Here is a 21,517-nt window from a genome sequence, read left to right as displayed (position 1 = left end):
TCCTCGATCTCTCTCTGCACTTTGTCCCTCCTCTATTCTCTCTGCACTGCACCCATCACCATCTCTCTGCACTATGTTCTTCTTCCATCTCTCTGCACTGCATCCCTCCACCATCTCTCTCTGTATTGTATCCCTACTCCATCTCTCTCTGCACTGTGTCCTTCCTCCATCTCTCAATACACTGCATCCCTCCTCCATCTCTCTCTTCACTGTGTTCTTCCTCCATCTCTCTCTGCCCTGCATCTCTCCACCATCTCTCTCTGTATTGTATCCCTACTCCATCTCTCTCTGCACTGTGTCCCTCCTCTATCTCTCTCTGCACTGCATCCCTCCTCCATCTCTCTCTGCACTGCATCCCTCCTCCATCTCTCTGCACCATGTCCCTCCTCCATATCTTTCTGCACTGCATCCCTCCACCATCTCTCTGCACCATGCCCCTCCTCCATCTCTCTCTGCACTGTATCCCTCCACCATCTCTCTCTGTATTGTATCCCTACTCCATCTCTCTCTGCACCGTGTCCCTTCTCCATCTCTCTCTGCAGTGTGCCTCTCCTCCATCTCTCTCTGCACTGCATCCCTCCTCCATCTCTCTCTGCACTGTTTCCCTCCTCCATCTCTCTGCACTGCATCCCTCCTCCATCCCTTTCTGCATTGTATCTCTCCTCCATCTCTCTCTGCACTGTATCCCTCCTCTATCTCCCTCTTCACTGTATTTTCCCATCATCCTTCTCTTAATTCTTCCTCCCCTCCCCTTCTTTCCTTTCCTCACTTGAGCCCACTACTTGGAGCAATTTTATTTGTCCTCTGCCTGGAATGGGCTCCACCAACTCATGTCTACTCTTTCATATTTTTCTGTCTCCCAGTCTGCTAATTGCTCTCATCCCCACAGTGACCATCCTGGTTTAGAACTGCATGGCTGTGCTGTTCTGGACTCATGCTCTTTGCTTTTGCTCCTTTGCCTTTGATCTAGATAGATATCCTCTCTTTCCTACAGCAAAGAGAATGACATCCATTAAATAAAATTGGAGTCTGAACAAAGTATGCTGATGATTTAAGAACATGCAAACCATACTGACTAGAGGGAGCATCTGTGAACATTCTCAGTGAGTCCAGCAGAAACCCAGAGCATCTCCCTAAGAGGCAGCAGCTTCATGAATGGAGGTAAGCATAAAATAAAACAAAACAAGTAAAACTCTCTTGTTGAAAGGCTACAATTAGTTTTCAGTAGGGAGAGACTCTCCATTCTCCTTTCAAGGTCAGTGTTCTGATCACATGGTTCCTGCCGTTTAGACCCCGCCTTCCTTAGAGCTATGTTATCAGCCTAACTCTTTGCTTCCTCTATGCAATGGCTGATCTGGAGCTCTGGGTGCGGCTTTCAGTGAGATGGCGTGGTCTTGGTTCTCACACTTAAAAGGTGGCTCGCACCTTTCAAACCATCATACTCCCCTTTTGTGTTCTTGGCTGGGTTCCTCTTCATCCATCAAGCGGTATAAGCCGACACATAGGATCCCAAAATTATCCAATGAGCCACAGAACAGCTGTCCAAAGGTTTTTCTTGGCTGGGAAGAGAACAGAAGAGCAGGTGTTTGCTAAGGGCTTTAATCAAACAGTTGCAAGAACTTACGTGAGTTTTGTCTGCCTGATACCTAGAGGACCTGGAAACTTTTCATCTGCTTGTGGTAGCAACGTAACGTGGGCAGTTTTAGAAGTTTATGATTGGTTTATATCCCTTCAGCATTCTGTTTTTTCCAGAGCCTCTGGTGGGTGTAGTCACACATGCTCATGCACATTACTTTACTGTTGATATTTTGGCCGCCATTAAGAATTATTAATAAGGGCTGGTGAGATGGCTCAGTGGTTAAGAGCACTGACTGCTCTTTCAGAGGTCCTGAGTTCAAATCCCAGCAACCACATAGTGGCTCACAACCATCTGTAATGAGATCTGATGCCCTCTTCTGGTGTGTCTGAAGACAGCTACAGTGTACTTACATATAATAAATAAATAAAACTAGATTATTAAAAAAAAGAATTATTAATAAGCAGCAGGTTCAAAAATTCACTTTTTGGGAAACTCAAGCCCCTGGGTTCTAAAACTATGGCCAGCGCGGTCACAATTCAAAGGCAGTGGCAAAGAGGTTAGATACATCCAGAAAGCTAAATAGCAGTTCAGTTCTGTGACTCCTCAGGGAAAGTTCAAGATCTCTAAAGACAGAAATACAGGACAGTCGGCTGTTGTCCTGCTACAACAGGAGGTGCCTGTAGCAGCTTCCTGGGCCTATCCCTCACTCACTAGTCAACTGCAGGTGAGGATCCCAGAATCACATGAATGCAGATGGCATTTGCATCTGGAATTCACAGGCACAGTACACACAGAGGGCCTGCCCATTTGGGCAGTGTGTGTTGAGCCATGTGCAGAGCAGAGATCTAAAGAGCAGACTTCTTTGAAGGGGGCTCAGCTGATAACCAGTGCGTCTACTCTACGAACGATGTCCCCTTGTTCTGCTGTGTCCTGACTGTGACACTGGATAGCCAGATGCAGGGTCAATCAAAACTAAGACAAAAAGCAAAATGTGGAGGAACAGATTGCTTGTGATGTGACTTCACTCTACTCTGGTTCCTGAATGAAGAGATAACTCATTGGAAGTTGTCCAACATGTTACCTTGTTATAGTCCCCATTTACCAGCTGCCTGGGCTAAGAGAGCATCAGCATGGTCTACTGAACCCGTGTCATTCTTAGACCCAGCCACAGAGTTCCGCCTGATTCCAGCTAGCCTGGACAGATTTTTTTTTAATTTAAAGATTTATTTATTTATTTATTTATTTATTTATTGTGAGTACCTTGCTATCTTTAGATGCATCACATCCTATTATAGATTATAGATGGTTGTGAGCTACCATGTGGTTGCTGGGAATTGAACTTGGGACCTCTGGAAGAGCAGTCAGTGCTCCTAACCACTGAGCCATCTCTCTAGCCCCAACCAGAATTCTTTAGCTTTTTAGGTATTGAAGCATTAGTGAGAACCAGGACCACACTCCTTAGCTGGAGCCCTGCTGTGACATGGTTGAAACTGTGACATCCTCAGGTAAGCCTTTAAAGGTTTGGGTTTTTTTTGTTTTGTTTGTTTGTTTTGGTCTGTTAAATGAAATTAGTTACTTAACTCGTGCCACCCCTGGACAGATTAAACACAAAAGACTAAAATAGATACAGAGAAGATCTGGGACTTCTAGATCCTAGAAGGCTGAGGTCAAGGGGACTAGATATGACAACTCATTACTGCATTGTCTCATGACAAGTTGAAAGGGCAAGAGATGTCCTGGGCAAGAAAGAAGGGAGAAGGAAGCCAAGGCCACCTTCAACTGAAAACCTACTCCTGCTAGTGACACCTAGTCCATTATGGTCCATCAACTAACCATCTGTAATAGGCTCACCCTTCAACACGGTTGCATGAGTTTCCGACATGGGATCTATAGGGGACACATTCAGACATAGTGTTGGGCCTCTCAGATGCTGCTTGCATCCTCAGCTGGAGGGTAGAGAAAGCAACTGCATCCTCTACCTCTTGAGATTGTCCCAGAGAATAAACCCAACTGATAAAAACATACTGTGCGCAGGCGCTCTGAAGTTATAGTGCTATATTGTGTAAAGTATTTCCCAACTATTATTTCTGGGCTGTCAAGTTATCTATGAACCCAATAAACCTGTTTCCAGAAGCACAGAGGGATAAGGATGTAGGAAAATGCTTTACGAAGAGTAGAACTCACATTAATGTCTGATAGAACGGTTTGGTCTAAAGAGAGGAGTCCCAGCTTACACCGCGTCCTCCCAGACTTGATTGCCGCATAGTCATCAGTTGTCTTATAGGACTTCTCCTTAACCAAATAGTGTTCCATCTCAGAGCTTATGCCTCCAGTCACTAGCATCTGAAGTAATTCCACGACATGGTAGTTGTAGAAGGACTGGAAAGTAAGGGCAAGCCATGTGTGAAATTACAAGGGCCAACACATGAATTGTACAGGCATTGGGACATGGAGATTCAGTGAGCATCACCATGTGAAATGGTCCTGATGGTGCAGAACACTGATTTTCATTGTCGCTATCAAAATCGACTGCAAGTTGGAAGTTTGGGTATGGAGGTGGATTAGTCAAAGCAGGGAGAACAAAACAGTGGAGTGGGTCTCGTTCCTATGGAGTAGACACTAAGAAATGAGCCATGAAGCTGACGTCCCAGAGTTCTCTCCCTCTGTACATGACAAGCTATTAATACCCTACAGATCATCAATGTACATTTTTGAAATGTATATATAAATAATGAGACAGCTTTTTCCTGGAATTTGCCCTGACATTTTTTTTTTTGTCAATTATTCTTGAGGCCTTTTGGATGTGAATCTACTAATATTCCTCTGAATAGTGCCCTATTTAAAGCTACACAGTGGTGTTACTCATAGGCACAAGGGGTTCCCATAGTCCTTTTCAGCACAGAAACAGTTATAGCTGTAAGATAAGTGGGGTTGTAGAATCTTTGGTGTCTTAGTCATTGTTGTATTGCTGTGAAGAGACACCATGATCAAGCCAATGCATGTCAAAGGAAGCACTTAATTGTGGGCTGGCTTACAGTTTCAGAGGTTAGTCCATTATCATCATGGTAGGGAGCATGGTGACACACAGGCAGACATGGTGCTGGAGGAGCTGAGAGTTCTACATCCTGACCCATAGGCAGATAGAAAGATGTAGGGCCCACCCCCAGTGACACACTTCCTTCAGCAAGGCTATACCTACTAATCCTTTTAATCCTTTCAAATGGTGCCACTCCTTGGTGACTAAACACTCAAATATATGAGCCTATGAGGGTTACTCTTATTCGAACCAGACATTTTCCATCCACGAATCCAAAAGAGTAAATGGGGACAAGCTCTCATACTAAAACAAGCTTGAGTCTAGACAGTTTGAGGGTCTGATGTGTCTCCGTAAATTGCCTTCTCCGGAATCTCTGCCACAATCTTTCTTACATAGTAGGTTTTCTCAAGCTGGCTGAATGTGGATTTTCTAAGAGTTTTATTTATTGTTTATTTTTTAGGTTGTCAGGACATAGGAATGGGTTTTATAATGGTATCTGTGTGTGTATGTGTCTTTATATATATATAGATATAGATATATAGATATAGATATAGATATAGATAGATAGATAGATATAGATATTTGCTCCCCTGTCCTCCCATCCCACCTCTCCTCCCATGCACCTTCATTATCCAGCTGGTTCCCTTTCTCCCCCAGTTAGTCCTTAATTTCCTATTACGTATTCTACTACTCTGTACATTCCCCAAAGCCCTTAAATATCATTCTCCCCTCTCATGATTGTTTCATGACCTAAACATACACACACACACACACACACACCTCTTTAGGTTTTGCATATGGTATTTGTCTTTCTGCATTTGCCTTATTCCACTTAACACATAAGTGCACATATTGTCCTGTAAAAGCCATTACTTCATTTTTCTTTATGACTGCATAAAAAAAAAATTCCATTGTGCTTATGTGCCACGCTGTGTTCATTCATTGGTATGTTGATAAGTATTTGGCTGGTTTTGTTTTTCAACTGTTGTGAATAGCACAACTAGAAAAATGGATGTGTATTTCTATAGTGTATTGGCTTGGAGTCCGTTGAATATATGAGTTCCTTAAGTTTGTATGATCTTTGAGTCTGAAAATTGGTGTGTGATGTTTTTATTTGTGTGTGTGTGTGTGTGTGTGTGTGTGTGTGTGTGTGTGTGTGTGTGTGTTTCAAGACATGGTTTCTTTGTGTAGCCCTGGCCATCCTGGAACTCACTCTGTGGACTAGACTGGCCTTGAACTCACAGAGATCCACCTTCCTCTTCTGCTTGATGCAAGTTTTTTTTTAAATAATAAAGATCGTTCAAAGTTTTTTCTCTGTGTGTATATGTGTAAAAGATACACACACACACACACTCGCGCACAAACACAGGTGATGGTCCATGCTCCTGTGTAAATGTGGAGGCTCAAAGGAGGAACAGGGTACAATCCTATCACTCTTGGCGTTATGCCTGGGGAGGGAGGTTCGGTCTCTCACTGCCCCAGAAGCTTGTATGGCTTTGGCTAGCCCAGCAGCCAGAAAATTCTCCTGTCTCCCTCACAATCTGGAGCTCGTGGATCAACACTCAGCCTATTGTGTAGATGCTGAAATTAAACTCTAGGCCCTGCAGTTGCACAGGAACTCATAACCACTGAGTCTTCTTCGATCCAGAGTTTTAAATTTGGGGGAAGCCTCCATCCTGATTTCCATAGAGTCTGCAGAAATTTACATATCTGGAAGCTCTGAATAAGGCCCAACATTCCCTACACCCTGGCCAGCCTTTGTGGTCATTTCCAAAGCAAGACAAACTTTGAGAGCAGTTTAACCTTCATTTTTCCGGCGGTGAAAATTTTAGAACTCTCAGGATACGCTACATTGTGGGTTTTTCTTTTTCTTTTTCAACAATATGAACTAACCAGTACCCCCAGAGCTTGTGTCTCTAGCTGTATATGTAGCAGAGGATGGCCTAGTCAGCCATCATTGGGAAGAGAGGCCCGTGGTCTTGCGAAGATCATATGCCCCAGTACAGGGGAATGCCAGGGCCAGGAAGCAGGAGTGGGTGGGTTGGGGAGTAGGGCACCGGGAGGGTATAGGGGGCGCTTTGGGGATAGCATTTGAAATGTAAATGAAGAAAATATCTAATAAAAATTGTTTTTTTAAAAAAGAATATGCTAAGGAAAAAATACATTGTTTTTATTTAATCATTTTTTTCACTTCTTTATTTATTTATTTATTTATTTATTTATTTATTTATTTATTTATTATATGTAAGTACACTGTAGCTGTCTTCAGACACTCCAGAAGAGGGCGCCAGATCTCNTTACGGATGGTTGTGAGCCACCATGTGGTTGCTGGGATTTGAACTCTGGACCTTCGGAAGAGCAGTCGGGTGCTCTTACCCACTGAGCCATCTCACCAGCCCCATTTTTTTCACTTCTTACATTTCTATTTTTGTTCTTAAAATATTGATGTTCTTACTAAATATTCTTTAGAAAGAACATTTACTAAATCTGGCTGACTTTGAGTCCATCATGAGTCCATCTTTCTGACTCTCCTGTCCAGACTGCTGGCATTGTTCTCAAACCACCTCCCACCCAAGGGCCTGGGGGAGACTCATCTGCTGCCATTTGTCTTCTCCTGCAGGTCGTTACTGAAAACTCTTGAGTCCTCATCTGGAGTTTCACCTATTCAGTGTATTGAGTTCAGGTGATGAATCCCTATGTGGCCTTGCTCTCCCGTGCTTGTCTGGGGCTTACACAAGTTTGGGAGGCTGAGGAGAGGCAGTTGGACTTCTGTGAGTTCAAGGCCAGCCTGGTCTATAAAGTGAGTTCCAGGACAGCCAAGACTATAGAAAGAAACCCTGTTTTGAAAACCCAAAAGGAAAGAAACAAAGAGAGGAGAAAATGATAGTTTCATTGTCTATGAGAATGTCAAGGATGGCATCACCTAAGTGTGGAAGGGTGGAAGAAGAACTCCAAGTAACGGGACCAGAAATGAGCAAACACTGCTATCCTCATCTCCAACAAAGCAGACTTCAAGTCAAACCCCACCAGAAGAAATAAAGGACACTTTACCCCACTCAAGAGAAAAATTAATCAAGAGGGCATTATAATCCTAAACGCATATGCACCAAATTCTGACATACCCAATTTCATAAGAAGTGTGTAGGGAGGAGATGTGCTGATTCCCTAATTGGCTTTTGATTTTGTCAGTAAAGAAGGTGGGAGCCAATTGCTGGACAAAGGGTAAAGGTGGGACTTCTGGGTCCCAGGAGGAAAAGGGACTTGAGGAAAGAGGAGAGGCCTTTTCAGTCAGGCTTTGGAACAAGAAGCACACAACAACCACGTAAGATCTTGGGGTAGTTAGAACCAGCTGGACTGATATATGCTAGCTGAGACAGGTTGGTGGATAAGTTTAGGGCAGGAGATTCTGTGACCAGCAACTGTGTTATCTGGCAAGTTCTAAACTAATAAAGCTTTCTGAATGTTTTTCTTCCATGGAGCAAAGGTGGGCAGAGATAGAGAGAAGCCAAATCATTGATGGTGGCTTGGCAAAGCTAAGCCCAGAGAAGCTGGGAGCGCCATTGTAGCTGGCCATTGCCAAAGCTAGCCAGGAGGGACAAAGGAGGAAGCTGGGAGTGGCCAGACTGTAGGCAGAAGCTGTAGGGTCACAGCTCTTGGGCAAGCTGGGAGAGGGGTTGGTGGTATCCATTCTCAGAGCTAAGCTGGGAGGAACCAGAGCACAGGCCACAGTCCGAGGCAAAGGCAGAAGCGTGTTTTTTAAAATTACATGCAACAGAAGTATACTATTGTAGTTCAAGACTCAGATTAATCCCAACTCAGTGGTAGTGGGCAATTTCTTTTCTTTTCTTTTTTTTTTTTTTTNTTTTTCCTTTTTTTGGATTTTCAAGACAGGGTTTCTCTGCATAGCCCTGGCTGTCCCGGAACTCACTTTGTAGACCAGACTGACCTCGAACTCAGAAATCCTCCTGCCTCTGCCTCCCGAGTGCTGGGATTAAAGACATGTGCCACCACACCTGGCTGGTAGTGGGCAATTTCAATACCCCACATTCTACCACAGATATCAGTGATAGTTGTCTGGACAATGAATAAAAAGAATCATTAGAACCAAATTATACCATATATCAAACGGTTCTAACAGTGACCGAGTAACCTACGTGTCATGGTTTGTATATTCTTGGACCAGGGAGTGGCACCATTTGGAGGTGTGGCCTTGTTGGAATAGGTGTGACCTGGTTGGAGTAGGTGTGTCACTGTGGGTGTGGGCTTAAGACCCTCACCCTAGTTGCCTGAGAGTCAGTTTAACACTAGCAGCCTTTGGATGAAGACATAGAACTCTCAGCTCCTCCTGTGCCATGCCTGCCTGGATGCTGCCATGCTCCCACCTTGATGATAATGGACTGAACCTCTGAACCTGTAATCCAGCCCCAAGTAAATGTTGTTTTTTATAGGACTTGCCTTGGTCATGGGGTCTGTTCACAGCAGTAAAACCCTAACTAAAACACTATCCGAGCACCAAAGAACGTACAATGGACTCCGTACTCCATGGAAGTGCCTCTAAAATAGACCACATACTGGGACAGAAAACAAAGCTCAACAAGGACATGAAAACTGAGATAATTCCATGTATTCCATGGGACTACAATGCAATAAACATCAACAGCAAACACACCTTGAGTAACAACACAAACTCACAGAGATTAAAAGCTCATTACTCAATGATGAAGAGTAGACCAAAGAGGAACCTGAGAAATTAAAAAAATAATTCTTGGTCAATGAACCACACAAGTTAAACCAACTGAAATCTATGATAAGCAATTCTTACTGCCTATAGCTCTCGTTCCAGGGGATCTGGCGCCCTCTTCTGGTCTCTGTAGGTACCCACACTCACATGCACATACCTCTCACCCCAACACATTCACATTTTAAAAAATACATATTTTGGGCTGGAGACCTGGTTTGGCTGTTAGGAGTACCTACCCCAGCCACACATCTTTAAGATTTAATAGCTGGAACAGAAAGCACCAGGTGGGTATCTAGTGGTTCAAGACCTAAGCTAGTCTCCTTGGCATAAGGATGACTCTACACTGATGTTCCACTGCTGCCTGTGCCTTTTTTGTTTGTTTGTTTGGTTTTGTTTGTTTGTTTGTTTTAATTTGTTTTTCAAGACAGGGTTTCTCTGTGTAGCCCTGGCTGTCCTGGAACTCACTCTGTAGACCAGGTTGGCCTTGAACTCAGAAATCCACCTGCCTCTGCCTCCCAAGTGCTGGGATTAAAGGCGTGCACCACCACACTGGTTTTGTTGTTGGGGGTGCTGCCTGTTCCCTTATCCCTTTAACCAAGACACAGTTCTACATTGAATGTGTAGTGCTAAGGAACATTAAGGTTTAGCTGATGGCCACTGTTGCTTTTGACCTGTTATGACAAATACTTATATAGAGCACACTTTCTTGGCCTTGTCTCTTTTCCATAGACAGTCACCAGGCTTTAGAATACTTTTTTCTGAGTTGTTTTTGTTTTTGTTAAAGATTTATTTATTATATCTATGTGAATACACTGTAGCTGTCTTCAGACACACCAGAAGAGGGCATCTGATCCTATTACAGATAGTTGTGAGCCACCATGTGGTTGCTGAGAATTGAACTCAGGACCTTTGGAAGAGTAGTCAGTGCTCTTAACCGCTGAGCCATCTCTCCAGCCCCTCTTCTGGGGGTTTTATGTAGTCTATTTCTCTTGCCCCCAACCCCAGGATGATGTCAATCTCTTCCACTGACTAAAACCCACTGGTACAATGAATAAAGACACGTTATGTTGCATTCGGACTATGCAAGACCAAGCCCACATAGGGAGTGACTAGAGGCATCCCTGAGCCACGGTCCCAATGTCTAGTTCCAGACTACATAAAAATGAGTCTCCTATGATGGCTTATATTATACAATCCTTCATAAAATTTCTACTGTTCCAACACTTTCCATCTCTCCTGCTAGCCATGGATATAATATATCTCTTGAAAGCATGTATGGACACATAGTTCAGAACTCTTAGGTGGTGGGACACTAGTTATGGGTCACCCTTCTCAATCAAGAGCCCATTCTTGTGGATGATGAGGATGATGACAGACTGACTCGCTTATCGGTGTTCCACACTCATAATGAACGAGAACTAATCTGCAGCCTAAGAGTATCTGCAGAGAGCAGAGAGCTACAATGTTTCTTTTCGGCAGGTCAAGTTCATCAACAGTCACCTCTGCCTCCTACCCTGGTTTAATTGTTAAAAAGTTAACTGACACATTGGTGAGATCCAGTTACACAATGTTAACATGAGTTAGCTCAGAAAAAGAACCTGACTTGGTTCTCTTCAATGCAAATATGTCTGGCTTGGCCAGGGTTTTAAGTTGCTTACCCTTCAGGAACTTGATAGCCTGTCCCTGGTTTCAGTGTTCTAGTACCAAGGTAGAGCTATCTGTCTGAGAGCACAGTGGGGTTTTTGTGATGTTCCCTGTGGCTAAGGGGAGCAGAGCCATGTGATTCAGTACTAAATGGCACTGAGGACATAGAGAGACTATGCATATCCAGTCATGCTCTACCATATGTGTAATGCATTTGGGACATCCACTCAGTTCAGGAACGATGCCTTCTCTTTTGTGGAACTGCAGAAAGCAGAATGTTTATCAGCCTTTCCTCAGAGCCCTGTGCACTTAAGATCCGCGTATTGATATTTGGTCTTCTTGTAACCTCTTGAAAAGTCCCAGAGGGAGCAATCTGAGGCACTGGCTTACACTGACTCCTTTCAGGAGTTCCCAAAGTCATTCCTAAATGGCTGCACACTGACTCTCTGGGTCTTAGACAACTCCTCAGATTCCCAGGGCATGTTCTTACCTTACCCCTGCCTGAAACATTCTTCTCCAAGGCTCTGAGTGGTGTCTACCCTCCTCTAGATTATGATGCGCATAACTCTTTTCAGAATCCCTTCCCTGGTTATAACTGACACCCTTTCCCTACACTTCATATTTCCTATCTCCCCTGACTTTTGCCCTTCTATACATTCTTTCTGCATCACTAGTTATCTGTATTTAAATCAGTCACTGGTACATCCTTGAACAGTGACCAGCACAGTGTAGGTGTTCAGTTGCTCTTTCAGAGTGAACTCTACTTATGGGAATCCTGTAATGGATGCCAGTCATCTGATCACTGCCAAAGAACCAATCACCAAGTGCTTAAAATGGATCCCAAGACAGGGGCAATGCACAAGATTTGGCTTAGACCTGAACAAACTTCACATTCCTACCTGTCAGGACCCATCATAGGACAAGCTAATGCCTAGCGGGTGATCTTCCTGAAATGACTTCCCATTGGATTATATCTAGGACAAAGCTCCGACAGGCAAGACCCAGGACTAAATCATTTTAGGAAAGATTCCTGCTGTCAATATGCTTTTCCTGTTATTATTAAACATATATAATAACCACTAGGTATTAGCCCACCCCTTCTGAGCAGATCGCTACAGAACTATGAAGATGTACTGTCTTGCAGTGATGCTATATAGACAAATAGATTACTTCTTAATTCTTAATGGTGATCCTATAAGAATTCCTAAAATTATATCAGTATTTATTAAGCTCTTTTATAGTAGACTGCTATTAGGTCCTTTTCTGATGGTCAAAACTGCAATGAGAACTCTGCCAGTCTCCCATATGTCACCAGTTAATTGCTTCTAGATAGAAAACAGACTTTCTCCTACTCAGAGCACATTCCAAGAGGTTGTAAAACAATTAACCAAAGGTCATAAAAAGGGAACTAACAATTTATTATTGGCGCTAGGACAGAAGATAAAATATTGACTGGGTTTATCTATATAAAACATTACTAATAACTTAGTTATGGTTTTTAACTTTCAATGAACCTGTGGAGCTGTGGCCAATGATGAATGTTTAGCTAGTACTCCTAATGGATATGCATGTAAACATTCGCTGTTGTAAACTCCTATTTCAATTTATGATTTGATTTTATGTGTGAACTTGTGATGAACTTTTTAACATGTAATCATATATTCTGGAAGATGTATAAGTGCTGAGGACAAGAGAAGAGTCAGAGGAACTGGGCTGAGGAGAATTTTTTTTAGACAGAACACTTTTTAGACAGAAATTAGAACTAAAGAACTTAGAAGTAAAGGCACAGCATTGAGAGAAAAGACATTGAGAGCAAGAGCATTGTTGTGACACCAGAGCAGAAGAGAGCAAGATGAGGAGAATGCAGAGTGGAGTAACTTAGAAGCTATAGATAATAGAACAACAACAACAAAAAAAAAAAAAACATAAGAGAGCAATGTGCAGAATGCAGAGAGAGCAGAAGGAGCAGGCAGGTTTCTCCTTACCATGGGACAGAACTGGTCCTTTCTTAATAACAAGGCAGGTTAGTCTTATTTAAGGAACAAAGCTGCTTCTTGCAAACGAGTTTAATTCATTTAGCATTAAAAAGGGTAGAAGCTTTTTCTTTCACTATGCAATAAAGATTGGAGCTCCTTTTCATCCAGAATGAGTTCTTCCTGAACTGATGCTTGATCTTTTGCTCCAAATGCATATGTAAGTATAGATGTGTGTGTGTGTGTGTGTGTGTGTGTGTGTGTGTGTGTGAGTGTGTGTGAGTGTGTGTGTGTGTGTGTGTGAGTGTGTGTGTGTGAGTGTGTGTGTGAGTGTGTGTGGGGGGGGTAATTATGAGACCCTATGCAAGCTGAGCCCAATGGGATTGAATAGAAATGTATAAATGCACATGCGTGAATCTGTATCTAAACTTCTGTGAGTTTATGCATATTCGCTTATGTAAAAGTATTTCCTTCTGCGATTGTTATTCTCTTCTCCTGGTTTAGTAGAAGTTTATTGTCCCAAAGAGAAGAGTGAGAGAAAAATTTTCCCTTGCCCCACTTAAGATCTTTATGTTTTCCCCCTTTTCTTAGAAAACTTTCATAGGAAACTTTTTTAAAACTTAGAAATAAATGGCAATAATCACTTTTCAAAGTGTCCCTTTTTCTTCCTGCAATTTCCAGACTACTAGCAGGCTGAAAGTTAGAGCTGAGCAGTTCCTACTGAGATAGAACAGAGGACACACATTGCTTAATCCCCCCCACCTACCCCCACTCCCCTACCCCTGCTGTTAGGCTACAGGTGTCAATCGCCTAAGTCAGAGGGTTTTAACTCTCAAAATGAGCAAGGAAGTTTTTAGGACTTTTAAAGAAGTTATCATCAGCGTTTCAGTATAGTTAGAGAGCTAGAATATCCAGAGACCTCAGTCTTTAAAGCTACACCATAATCCTACTCTGTGCACCATCTTTACCCTACCCAGGCTTGGAGGCTCCTGGCACCTACTCAAGGCCAAGCCTTTTCCCTTGAAAGGCTTGGGTCCCTTTATGGTGATGTCTACAGAAATGACTGGGCTCTACATGATCTATACAGCTCTGACACCGAGGAGCCTGGTCTTCGTGGATGAATGTGAAGATCCAAGTTTGGTCCCTGTGGACCAAACTCGAATATGCTTGGCCCATGGGAAATACCACTACTAAGAGGTGTGGCCTTGTTCGAATAGGCGTTGCCTTATTGGAAGAAGTGACTCTTTGTGAGTGTGGGCTTTGAGGGCTCCTAGTGTTCAAGCTCTGCCCTCTGTGGATGACACTCTTCTAGCTGCCTTCAGATCAAGATGTAGAACTCTTAGCTACTTCTCCAGCACCATGTCTGCCTGGATGCTGCCATGCTTCCCACCGTAATGGTAATGGACTGAACCACGGAACCTGTAAGCCAGCCCCAATTAAATGTTGCCCTTCAAAAGAGTTGCCTTGGTCATGGTGTCTCTTCATAGCAATGGAAACCCTGCCTGAGACAGTCCTGATCCTCCAGGCTTATGGGATCCCGGCACCAGGACTGTCGTCTTGAAAATGTGAAAACCTGAAAGAATGCCTGTAGACAAGTTACCTTTTGGGAAATTTTTAAAGGGGCTTAGAACAGTGAGCTGTGGTCTCTCCATGAGGGGCTTGTTCCTGGGGAGTGTGTGTGTGGGGGGACTCTGGCTTATCTGCACCTACCGTGGCCAGGAGAGAATCCAAGAAGGTGTCTGAAAAGACAGCACCGGTGGAGAAAGAAGTGCTAAGATGCAAGCTAGTCCCTTTGAGCATTCCATCCAGTCCACCCATCTGCTCAATAAAGTGGATGTTGGAGGGATTCTCTGCAAGACAAGATTGAAAGGCAAGGCCAGTGCACATGGCAAAAGAGAGATTGCTGCCTGCAATCCTAAACCCAATCCTTTGTGGCAAACAAAAGCTCTGAGGGGGAGAGTGTCCCATGGGCGTTTCTTCCTTTCACACCATAGAAGTTGATCGGTAAACTATTTGTCACAATAGCAGGAAGAGCAGTTTGAGCCAAGAGTTTACTTTTAAAAGGCCATGGGGCCGAAAAGACAGCTCAGCAGTTATGAACACTGGTTGTTCTTCCAGAGGACCTGGGTTCATTTCCCAGCATCCACATGGTGGATTATGACTGTCTGGAACTCCAGTTCCAGGACACCTCACACTCTTCTTTTGGCCTCTGTGAGCCGTAGACATATGCCTGATACACAGGCATGCAGGCAAAACACCCATATACATAAATTAAAATAATAACAAAAATGAAAACAATGAGCAGCTGGGCATGGTGGAGTATCTTTATAGTCCCAGAGCTGGGGAAAAAAAAAAAAGAGGCTGGTGGCCCCTGGGGCTCTCTGTCCAGCACATTTGCTCATTTAGTGAGTTCCAGGCCAATGAGGTCTGTCACAGAAAACAAAGCAGGATGTGGAGAGAAGTCTTAGAGGCTAAAATCACTTGTTGCCAAGCTTGATCCCTGGGACCCATGTGGTGAGAGGAGAATTTCAACTGTTGTCCTCTAACCTACATATACATACACCATTTGACTTTGTCTTTATTCTGCTGGGTCATTTAAACCAGTGGCCTCAAAATTCTTCCTCATTCTCCTTTAGGCGGCATATGCTATACCAAAGCCAGACCTGAAGCTCCCATTTCAACTCAACCTTTCCAGCAAAGAAGAGCAAAGACTGAGCAGTCATCAGCAGGTGACTTGCTAGATGGTGGCTGTCTACTTCCAGAAGGTCTTTGGCTGTGGTCCCTGCTGAGTGGTTGAACACTACACCTCATCTGCCCACCACCTTCATTTACCGTCTTCTCTAATTATACATTTAATGTATTGTATCTTAGAAGTTAGAGATGGGGTTGAGAGATGGCTCAGCTGTTAAGAGCACTGACTTAAGAGTACTTCCAAAGGTCCTGAGTTCAAATCCCAGCAACCACGTGGTGACTCACAACCATCTGTAATGAGATCCGACTCCCTCAAAAAAAAAAGAGAAAGAAAGAAAAGCTGGGGGATGGTGGCACATGCCTTTAATCCCAGTACTTGGGAGGCAGAGGCAGGTGGATTTCTGAGTTCGAGGCGAGCCTGGTCTACAGGACAGCCAGGGCTACACAGAGAAACCCTGTCTCAAAAAAACAAAAACAAAGCCAAAACCAAAAACAAAAGAAGTTAGAAAGGGTTAAAATGGAAGATATACATTAAACTTGCAGCCAGCTAAGCTTCAGGGTGATTGCAAGTTGACTGACAGATATTGGTTCAGATGCTTAGAACAACTTTCCATGGATGGCATCCTCAGCAGGATAGAAGCCCAAGGAGACATCCAAGCAGTCCCAAAAGGTTGCTGGGGCACCTTCTGGTTCCTTAATTCCCTGACTGTGGATCTAGAAAGAGCTTGAGACATCAGCTATGCACCATAAAAGTCTCTCCCATCAATTTCCGCTTGAAACACAACTTACTCAGCTCAGTGAGAATGGGAATCTGTTGGTATCTTTGCTTCCTTTCATGACCATCAAAGCCAGATGATATCTTTACTTCTACAGACAAAAAGGAGACAACAAGCACAAATAAACAGCTCATAAAGCTTAGATGTACAGTAACTCCATGTGACCCAATGCTTTCTCTCAGCAAAGTTACTTTCTGGTCCAAATCCCAAATTCAATTCTATATTAAGAAAAGAATATTATAATTGCCCCCCTTGACATCTACAAAGATTGGAGTCCCTGTAAATACCGATCCTTGGATGTGTAAGCCCTTTCTCAGAAAATACCATAGTTATTTGCATATCACCAAAGCAGCTCCCAAGGAGCTCACATTATCTCAGGTGGCCTACAATACCTAGCAGTATAAATAGCTATGATGCTGGGGCTTAAAGAACAGCAAGGCAAGGTCTGTAAAGGTTTAGATGTTTAATGTAGACACATTTTCCCCTGAATAGCCTCTGTCTCTGGTTGGGTTGAATTGACAGATGCAGAACCCTTGATGGAAGATTGACTGTATTTGGTCTCTTCTTTTTATAAAAGAGGGATGGTGTGTGTGTGTGTGTGTGTGTGTGTGTGTGTGTGTGTGTGTGTGTGTGTGTGAGAGAGAGAGAGAGAGAGAGAGAGAGAGAGAGGAGTCTCCAAGTAGTAGTTTGAGTAGTATCTCAGTCATTTGGAGCCTTGTGTCACATTAATACTCTTACAGAATATTCAGGTAGGGAATGATAAGCTGTGGCTGTTTCCTGAGCACCCTGGAGACCTTACAACAGCCTTCTGCTCCTAGTGCTAGCTGCCACTCAAGATCCTCTAGATGATATTGCTTGCATCTCCCCAACTCTGAGAGCCTGGCTGACTCTACCTGGAATGCCTTGGCATTCTGTAACAGATGGTCTTTGATGGAACAGGTAACTATACAGAGGCCTGCTGTATAAGAAACTTAATTATCATGTATGCTATCATCTATCAGTTCACTGCCTAGGTTTGCCAACCTCCCCCACCCCCACCTCCAGCCCACAATGTGGCAGATAGTAATCAGAGCTTGACTGGAAACCCTTCAAGCTTCCCGTGGGCCTGCCCAGGAGGTCTGGCATTGTTCTGACCTGACTTTGAAGACCCTGGACTAGGACAGGTGATCCGCAGGGACTGGATGTTGAGAGTGGCCATGATGGCCTCTGTGTCCACCAGAATCTGGCTGCTCAGTGCCTTGTAGGGTGTGGCTAAGATGACGCACATAGAGCACTGCTCTACATTGACTGCAATCAGATCTCCCATGTAGAGTGCAGATCCCTACGGAGAGAAGTTCCTGTTGTGAAGGGGTTGTCAGAAGGCCATCAAGGTTCATGATGCTGTGTCTTTTTGGATGCAGTTTTTAGCTGAAGTCTCTGCTGGCTTGACTAAAATGTAGGGCTCCGTTGTCTGATACATTGTGCTGATCAATAGTTTCTATCTTACTATGAAGTGGTGCCACTGACCCCTCACAGAGGACGAATTCGGATGAGATAATGGGGAGCAAAAATCCACTTTGGTACAGATGCAGAGGTGACAGAAGTAGGTGATCTCTGTGAATTTGAGGCCAGCCTTGTCTACAGAGAGAGTTCCAGGACATCCAGGGCTACATAGAGAAACACTGTCTTGAAAAACAAACAAACAAACAAACAACAAGTATTTGGGGGTTGGAGAGATGGTCTAGTGGTTAGGAACACTGGCTGCCCTTCCAGAGGACCCAAGTTCAATCCCCAGTACTCACAAGAGAGCTCACAACTCTCTGTAACTCCAGTTCCAGGGGCTTGGACACTCTCACATCAATACACATGAAATTAAATTAAAATTTAAAAAAATCCATCCCAATAACTCAAGCAAGAGAATGTAAAAGGTGATCATGGTGATGAAAAAGTTGGGAGACAGAGAGAGAGAGAGAGAGAGAGAGAGAGAGAGAGAGAGAGAGAGAGAGAGAGAGAGAGAGAGAGAGAGAGAGAGAGAGAGAGAGACCCTGGAGCTAAAGGCTAATTCTATATCTCCCACCCTTGCAAGAAGCCCATCACACTTGTGTTCTCCAAATAGCTAGCAATGTAGCCCCACCTTTAAGATGCTTGGGGGTTTGTCTTAGTTCGCATTTCTATTGCTGTGCTGAGACACCAAGACCAAAAGCAACTTGGAGAGGAAAGGGCTTATACTTACACATTACAGTCCACTGGAGAGGGAAGTCAAGACAGAAACTCAAGCAGGGCAGGAACCCAGAGGCAGGAACTGAAGCAGAGGCCTTAGAGAAGTGCTTCTTGATATCTTACTCCTCAAGGCTTACTCGGCCTGCTTTCTTACTGCACCAAGGACCACCAGCCAGCCCAGAGGTGGGACCACCCAAAGTGGCCCTCCCACATCAATCACCAACCAAGGAGATATACCACAGGCTTTTCCATAGGCCAATCTGGTGGGGGCATTTTCTCATTTGAGGTTCCCTCTTCCCAAGTGACTGCAGCTTGTGACAAGGTGACAAAAAAACTAGCCAGCACAATTGATCCCTTGTCAGCTGGACACACACACACACACACACACACACACACACACACACATCACTTATCAATCCATAGCCATTCCTTTCTTGTTCATCCCCCAAAACTCATATATTGCAATATAAAACATAAATGATTTCAGAAGTCCCATGGTCTTAAAAAGTTCAGTCTCTTTAAAACATCCCTAGTCCCTTGCCAATGTGCAAAACCTCTGCAAAATATCTGAAATCTCTCAACCATGGATCCTATAAAACAAAACATTAAGTTAAATACTTTCCTGCTCCAGGAAGATTCAGAACATCGAATCAAATCAAATCAAAATGAAGCCCAACAGTGTATAATTCAGACTTCCTAGAATGATCACCCAGGCTCCAATGGGTTTGGGATAGAACAGACAGCTGCTGCCGTACTTGGTAGTTGTCCTAGGAAATGGGGGTTTCTCATCTAGGAATCTCCTGCTGCAGCTGGGTTATACAGTCACCAATAGCCCCTCTGAGGCTCTCTTCGGGGACTCTAACATGCTGCATGGTGTTAAGCCTCAACTTCTCTCTGTAATTCCTTCAATCCCGAGACTTTAACTAAGGGTGCACCTTCCCGGTGGCCTCTACTGTCCTCTCACACTGACAAGTCTCCACAACCCCTTCATGCTTCCAAACCAGTACTATGAAGGAGAATCTTACACATTACCAAGTTCAACTGCCAGCATAAGGTATAGCCTTGGCCTCCTCAGAGCCACAGCTTTTCTGTGCTGAGCCCAAGGAAATTATCCCAGATTTATGCCCCTCAGTGATGCTGGTCTCTTCTTAATCACGACCTATTTCTCGGCTCTAGCACACCAGGAGCAATTGCCCCAGTGAAGCAAACATTTCCGCTTCGTGGTTCTGGTCTCTTTTTAACCAGTGCCAGTTCTATAATCCCAGTCACCAGAACCACAGATACTTAAAACACAAAGTATCAAACAGTGCCAACAGAATCTTTAATGGGCTCTCCAAGTTCCTTCTGAAACTCCACAAGCCTCCTCCAGTGGCTACACCGCTCCCAGCATTATCTTCAAAGTTCCAACAATGTTCATTAAGCTCTGACCACTCGGTGGCTTCTTCAGCCCAAAGTCCCAGGGTCCTTCCACTACCCTCCCCCATACATGGTCAGGTCTGTCGCAGCGTCAGTGTCTAACACTGATCACTCCCGACACTAGCTAAAGCTGGAGACTTCTGGGTACCTTCTCTCCTGTTGTGCAGAATGAAACTGGGAGGAGCAGGGAACTTTGTGGCTTTTTTCTTTTTTTAAACAAAACAAAACAAAATCCAATTGGCTTTTTAGAGAATCAGTATTTTTTACACACTGCCAGTATTATTTCATTAAAAGTTAAAATGCATTTCACAGTGCCCATTATGGACTTTACATCCAGGGAAATGGTTTTGGATACAAACCTGAGAGTGAAATACAAATAAAACACCATCCACATGCTACCCACTCACTCTGTGTTCTGCCTTAGCTCATTCTTCTGTAACAGAATGCCACAGACTGAGTAATTTACAAAGAAAAGAAATTCAGTTCTCATAGTTCTGGAGTCTAGGAAATCTAAGCTGGAAGGACCAATAATGCAAGGGCCTTCCTGCTGCATCTTAGTGTGGAATGGGGGGAACCACATGGCACACACAGGACAGGGCAGGAGGCCAACTGTCCCTGAGCAGCTAGACCCATTCCAGGGAACAGTGTCACCACATTATGGGAGCAGAGTCCTCACACCCAATCACTTCCTTTAGGTCCCACCTCTCAGCCCAGTCACAGTGGCAAAATGCCGTTCCAACCACAGGTCCATTTCGATGGAGACCCAGCCCCTCTCTGTATCTTCCCTGTGATGGCCCACGTGCAACTGTGTTCCATGTAAGATGTGTCCAGAAAAGATGGGATGGTCAGAGCCCAGCCAGCCGGCTCAGGTTTAACCATCAAGGGAGAAGCAGACAGACTCACAAACACAGGGGAAAGATCTCATTTGTACACAGACCATAAAACATGGTGGGCTGAACAGAAACTCGGGAGCTGTAATGTCTGGATTTAAATTCTACTCATTCCACTCACATTCCCTATAATATCGGACAAGCTATCTACTTGGAAACCTACTGCTCCCACACCTAACATTCAGCATCTTTATATTCTACTCCACTTGACTATAAATAAGCGAATGTGGGTAAATGTGGGGCGTTGGGCTATACACAGACAGTCTGGTCTCCAATCCAGCTGAGGTCTGAATCCTTGGACCCAGTGGTGATAATTCACCTATATAGCACGGTAGGCATTCCCGCATGTCTCCTGGACTCAAGGCTCCTATGGAAGTTACTGGCCCCACAGCCCCCACAGGAGAAGCGTGGCTAGTAGTCATATAGACAATGTTGCAAGCTTCTGACCTTCAGGCTACACTCCTCCCCAGTTACCTAGCAACAGTAAGATAACAGCCCACCATAAGAGGGGCTGCTTGGCCCCACCTCCCTCTCCCTCTCCCTCTCCCTCTCCCCTCCCTCTCCCTCTCCC

At 44.2% G+C, this 21,517-nt stretch overlaps 1 protein-coding gene across 1 annotated transcript in view; it reads right to left on the bottom strand.

Moving 5' to 3' along the window:
• Kcnu1 (potassium calcium-activated channel subfamily U member 1) overlaps positions 1-21,517 on the bottom strand; it is an 88,868-nt gene that overhangs the window by 2,962 nt on the left and 64,389 nt on the right. Inside the window, exons 22-26 of the mRNA XM_021170242.1 lie at positions 17,576-17,762; positions 16,455-16,532; positions 14,685-14,824; positions 3,764-3,958; positions 1,447-1,559 (exon numbers count right to left, since the gene is read on the bottom strand). Of these exons, the coding sequence (XP_021025901.1) occupies positions 1,447-1,559; positions 3,764-3,958; positions 14,685-14,824; positions 16,455-16,532; positions 17,576-17,762 (713 nt within the window). The remainder of the gene's footprint in view (positions 1-1,446; positions 1,560-3,763; positions 3,959-14,684; positions 14,825-16,454; positions 16,533-17,575; positions 17,763-21,517) is intronic.

The sequence above is a fragment of the Mus caroli genome, chromosome 8 (assembly GCF_900094665.2).
Source record: "Mus caroli chromosome 8, CAROLI_EIJ_v1.1, whole genome shotgun sequence".
Classification (NCBI taxonomy): Eukaryota; Metazoa; Chordata; class Mammalia; order Rodentia; family Muridae; genus Mus; species Mus caroli.
This window is presented reverse-complemented; position numbering and strand designations above follow the sequence as displayed.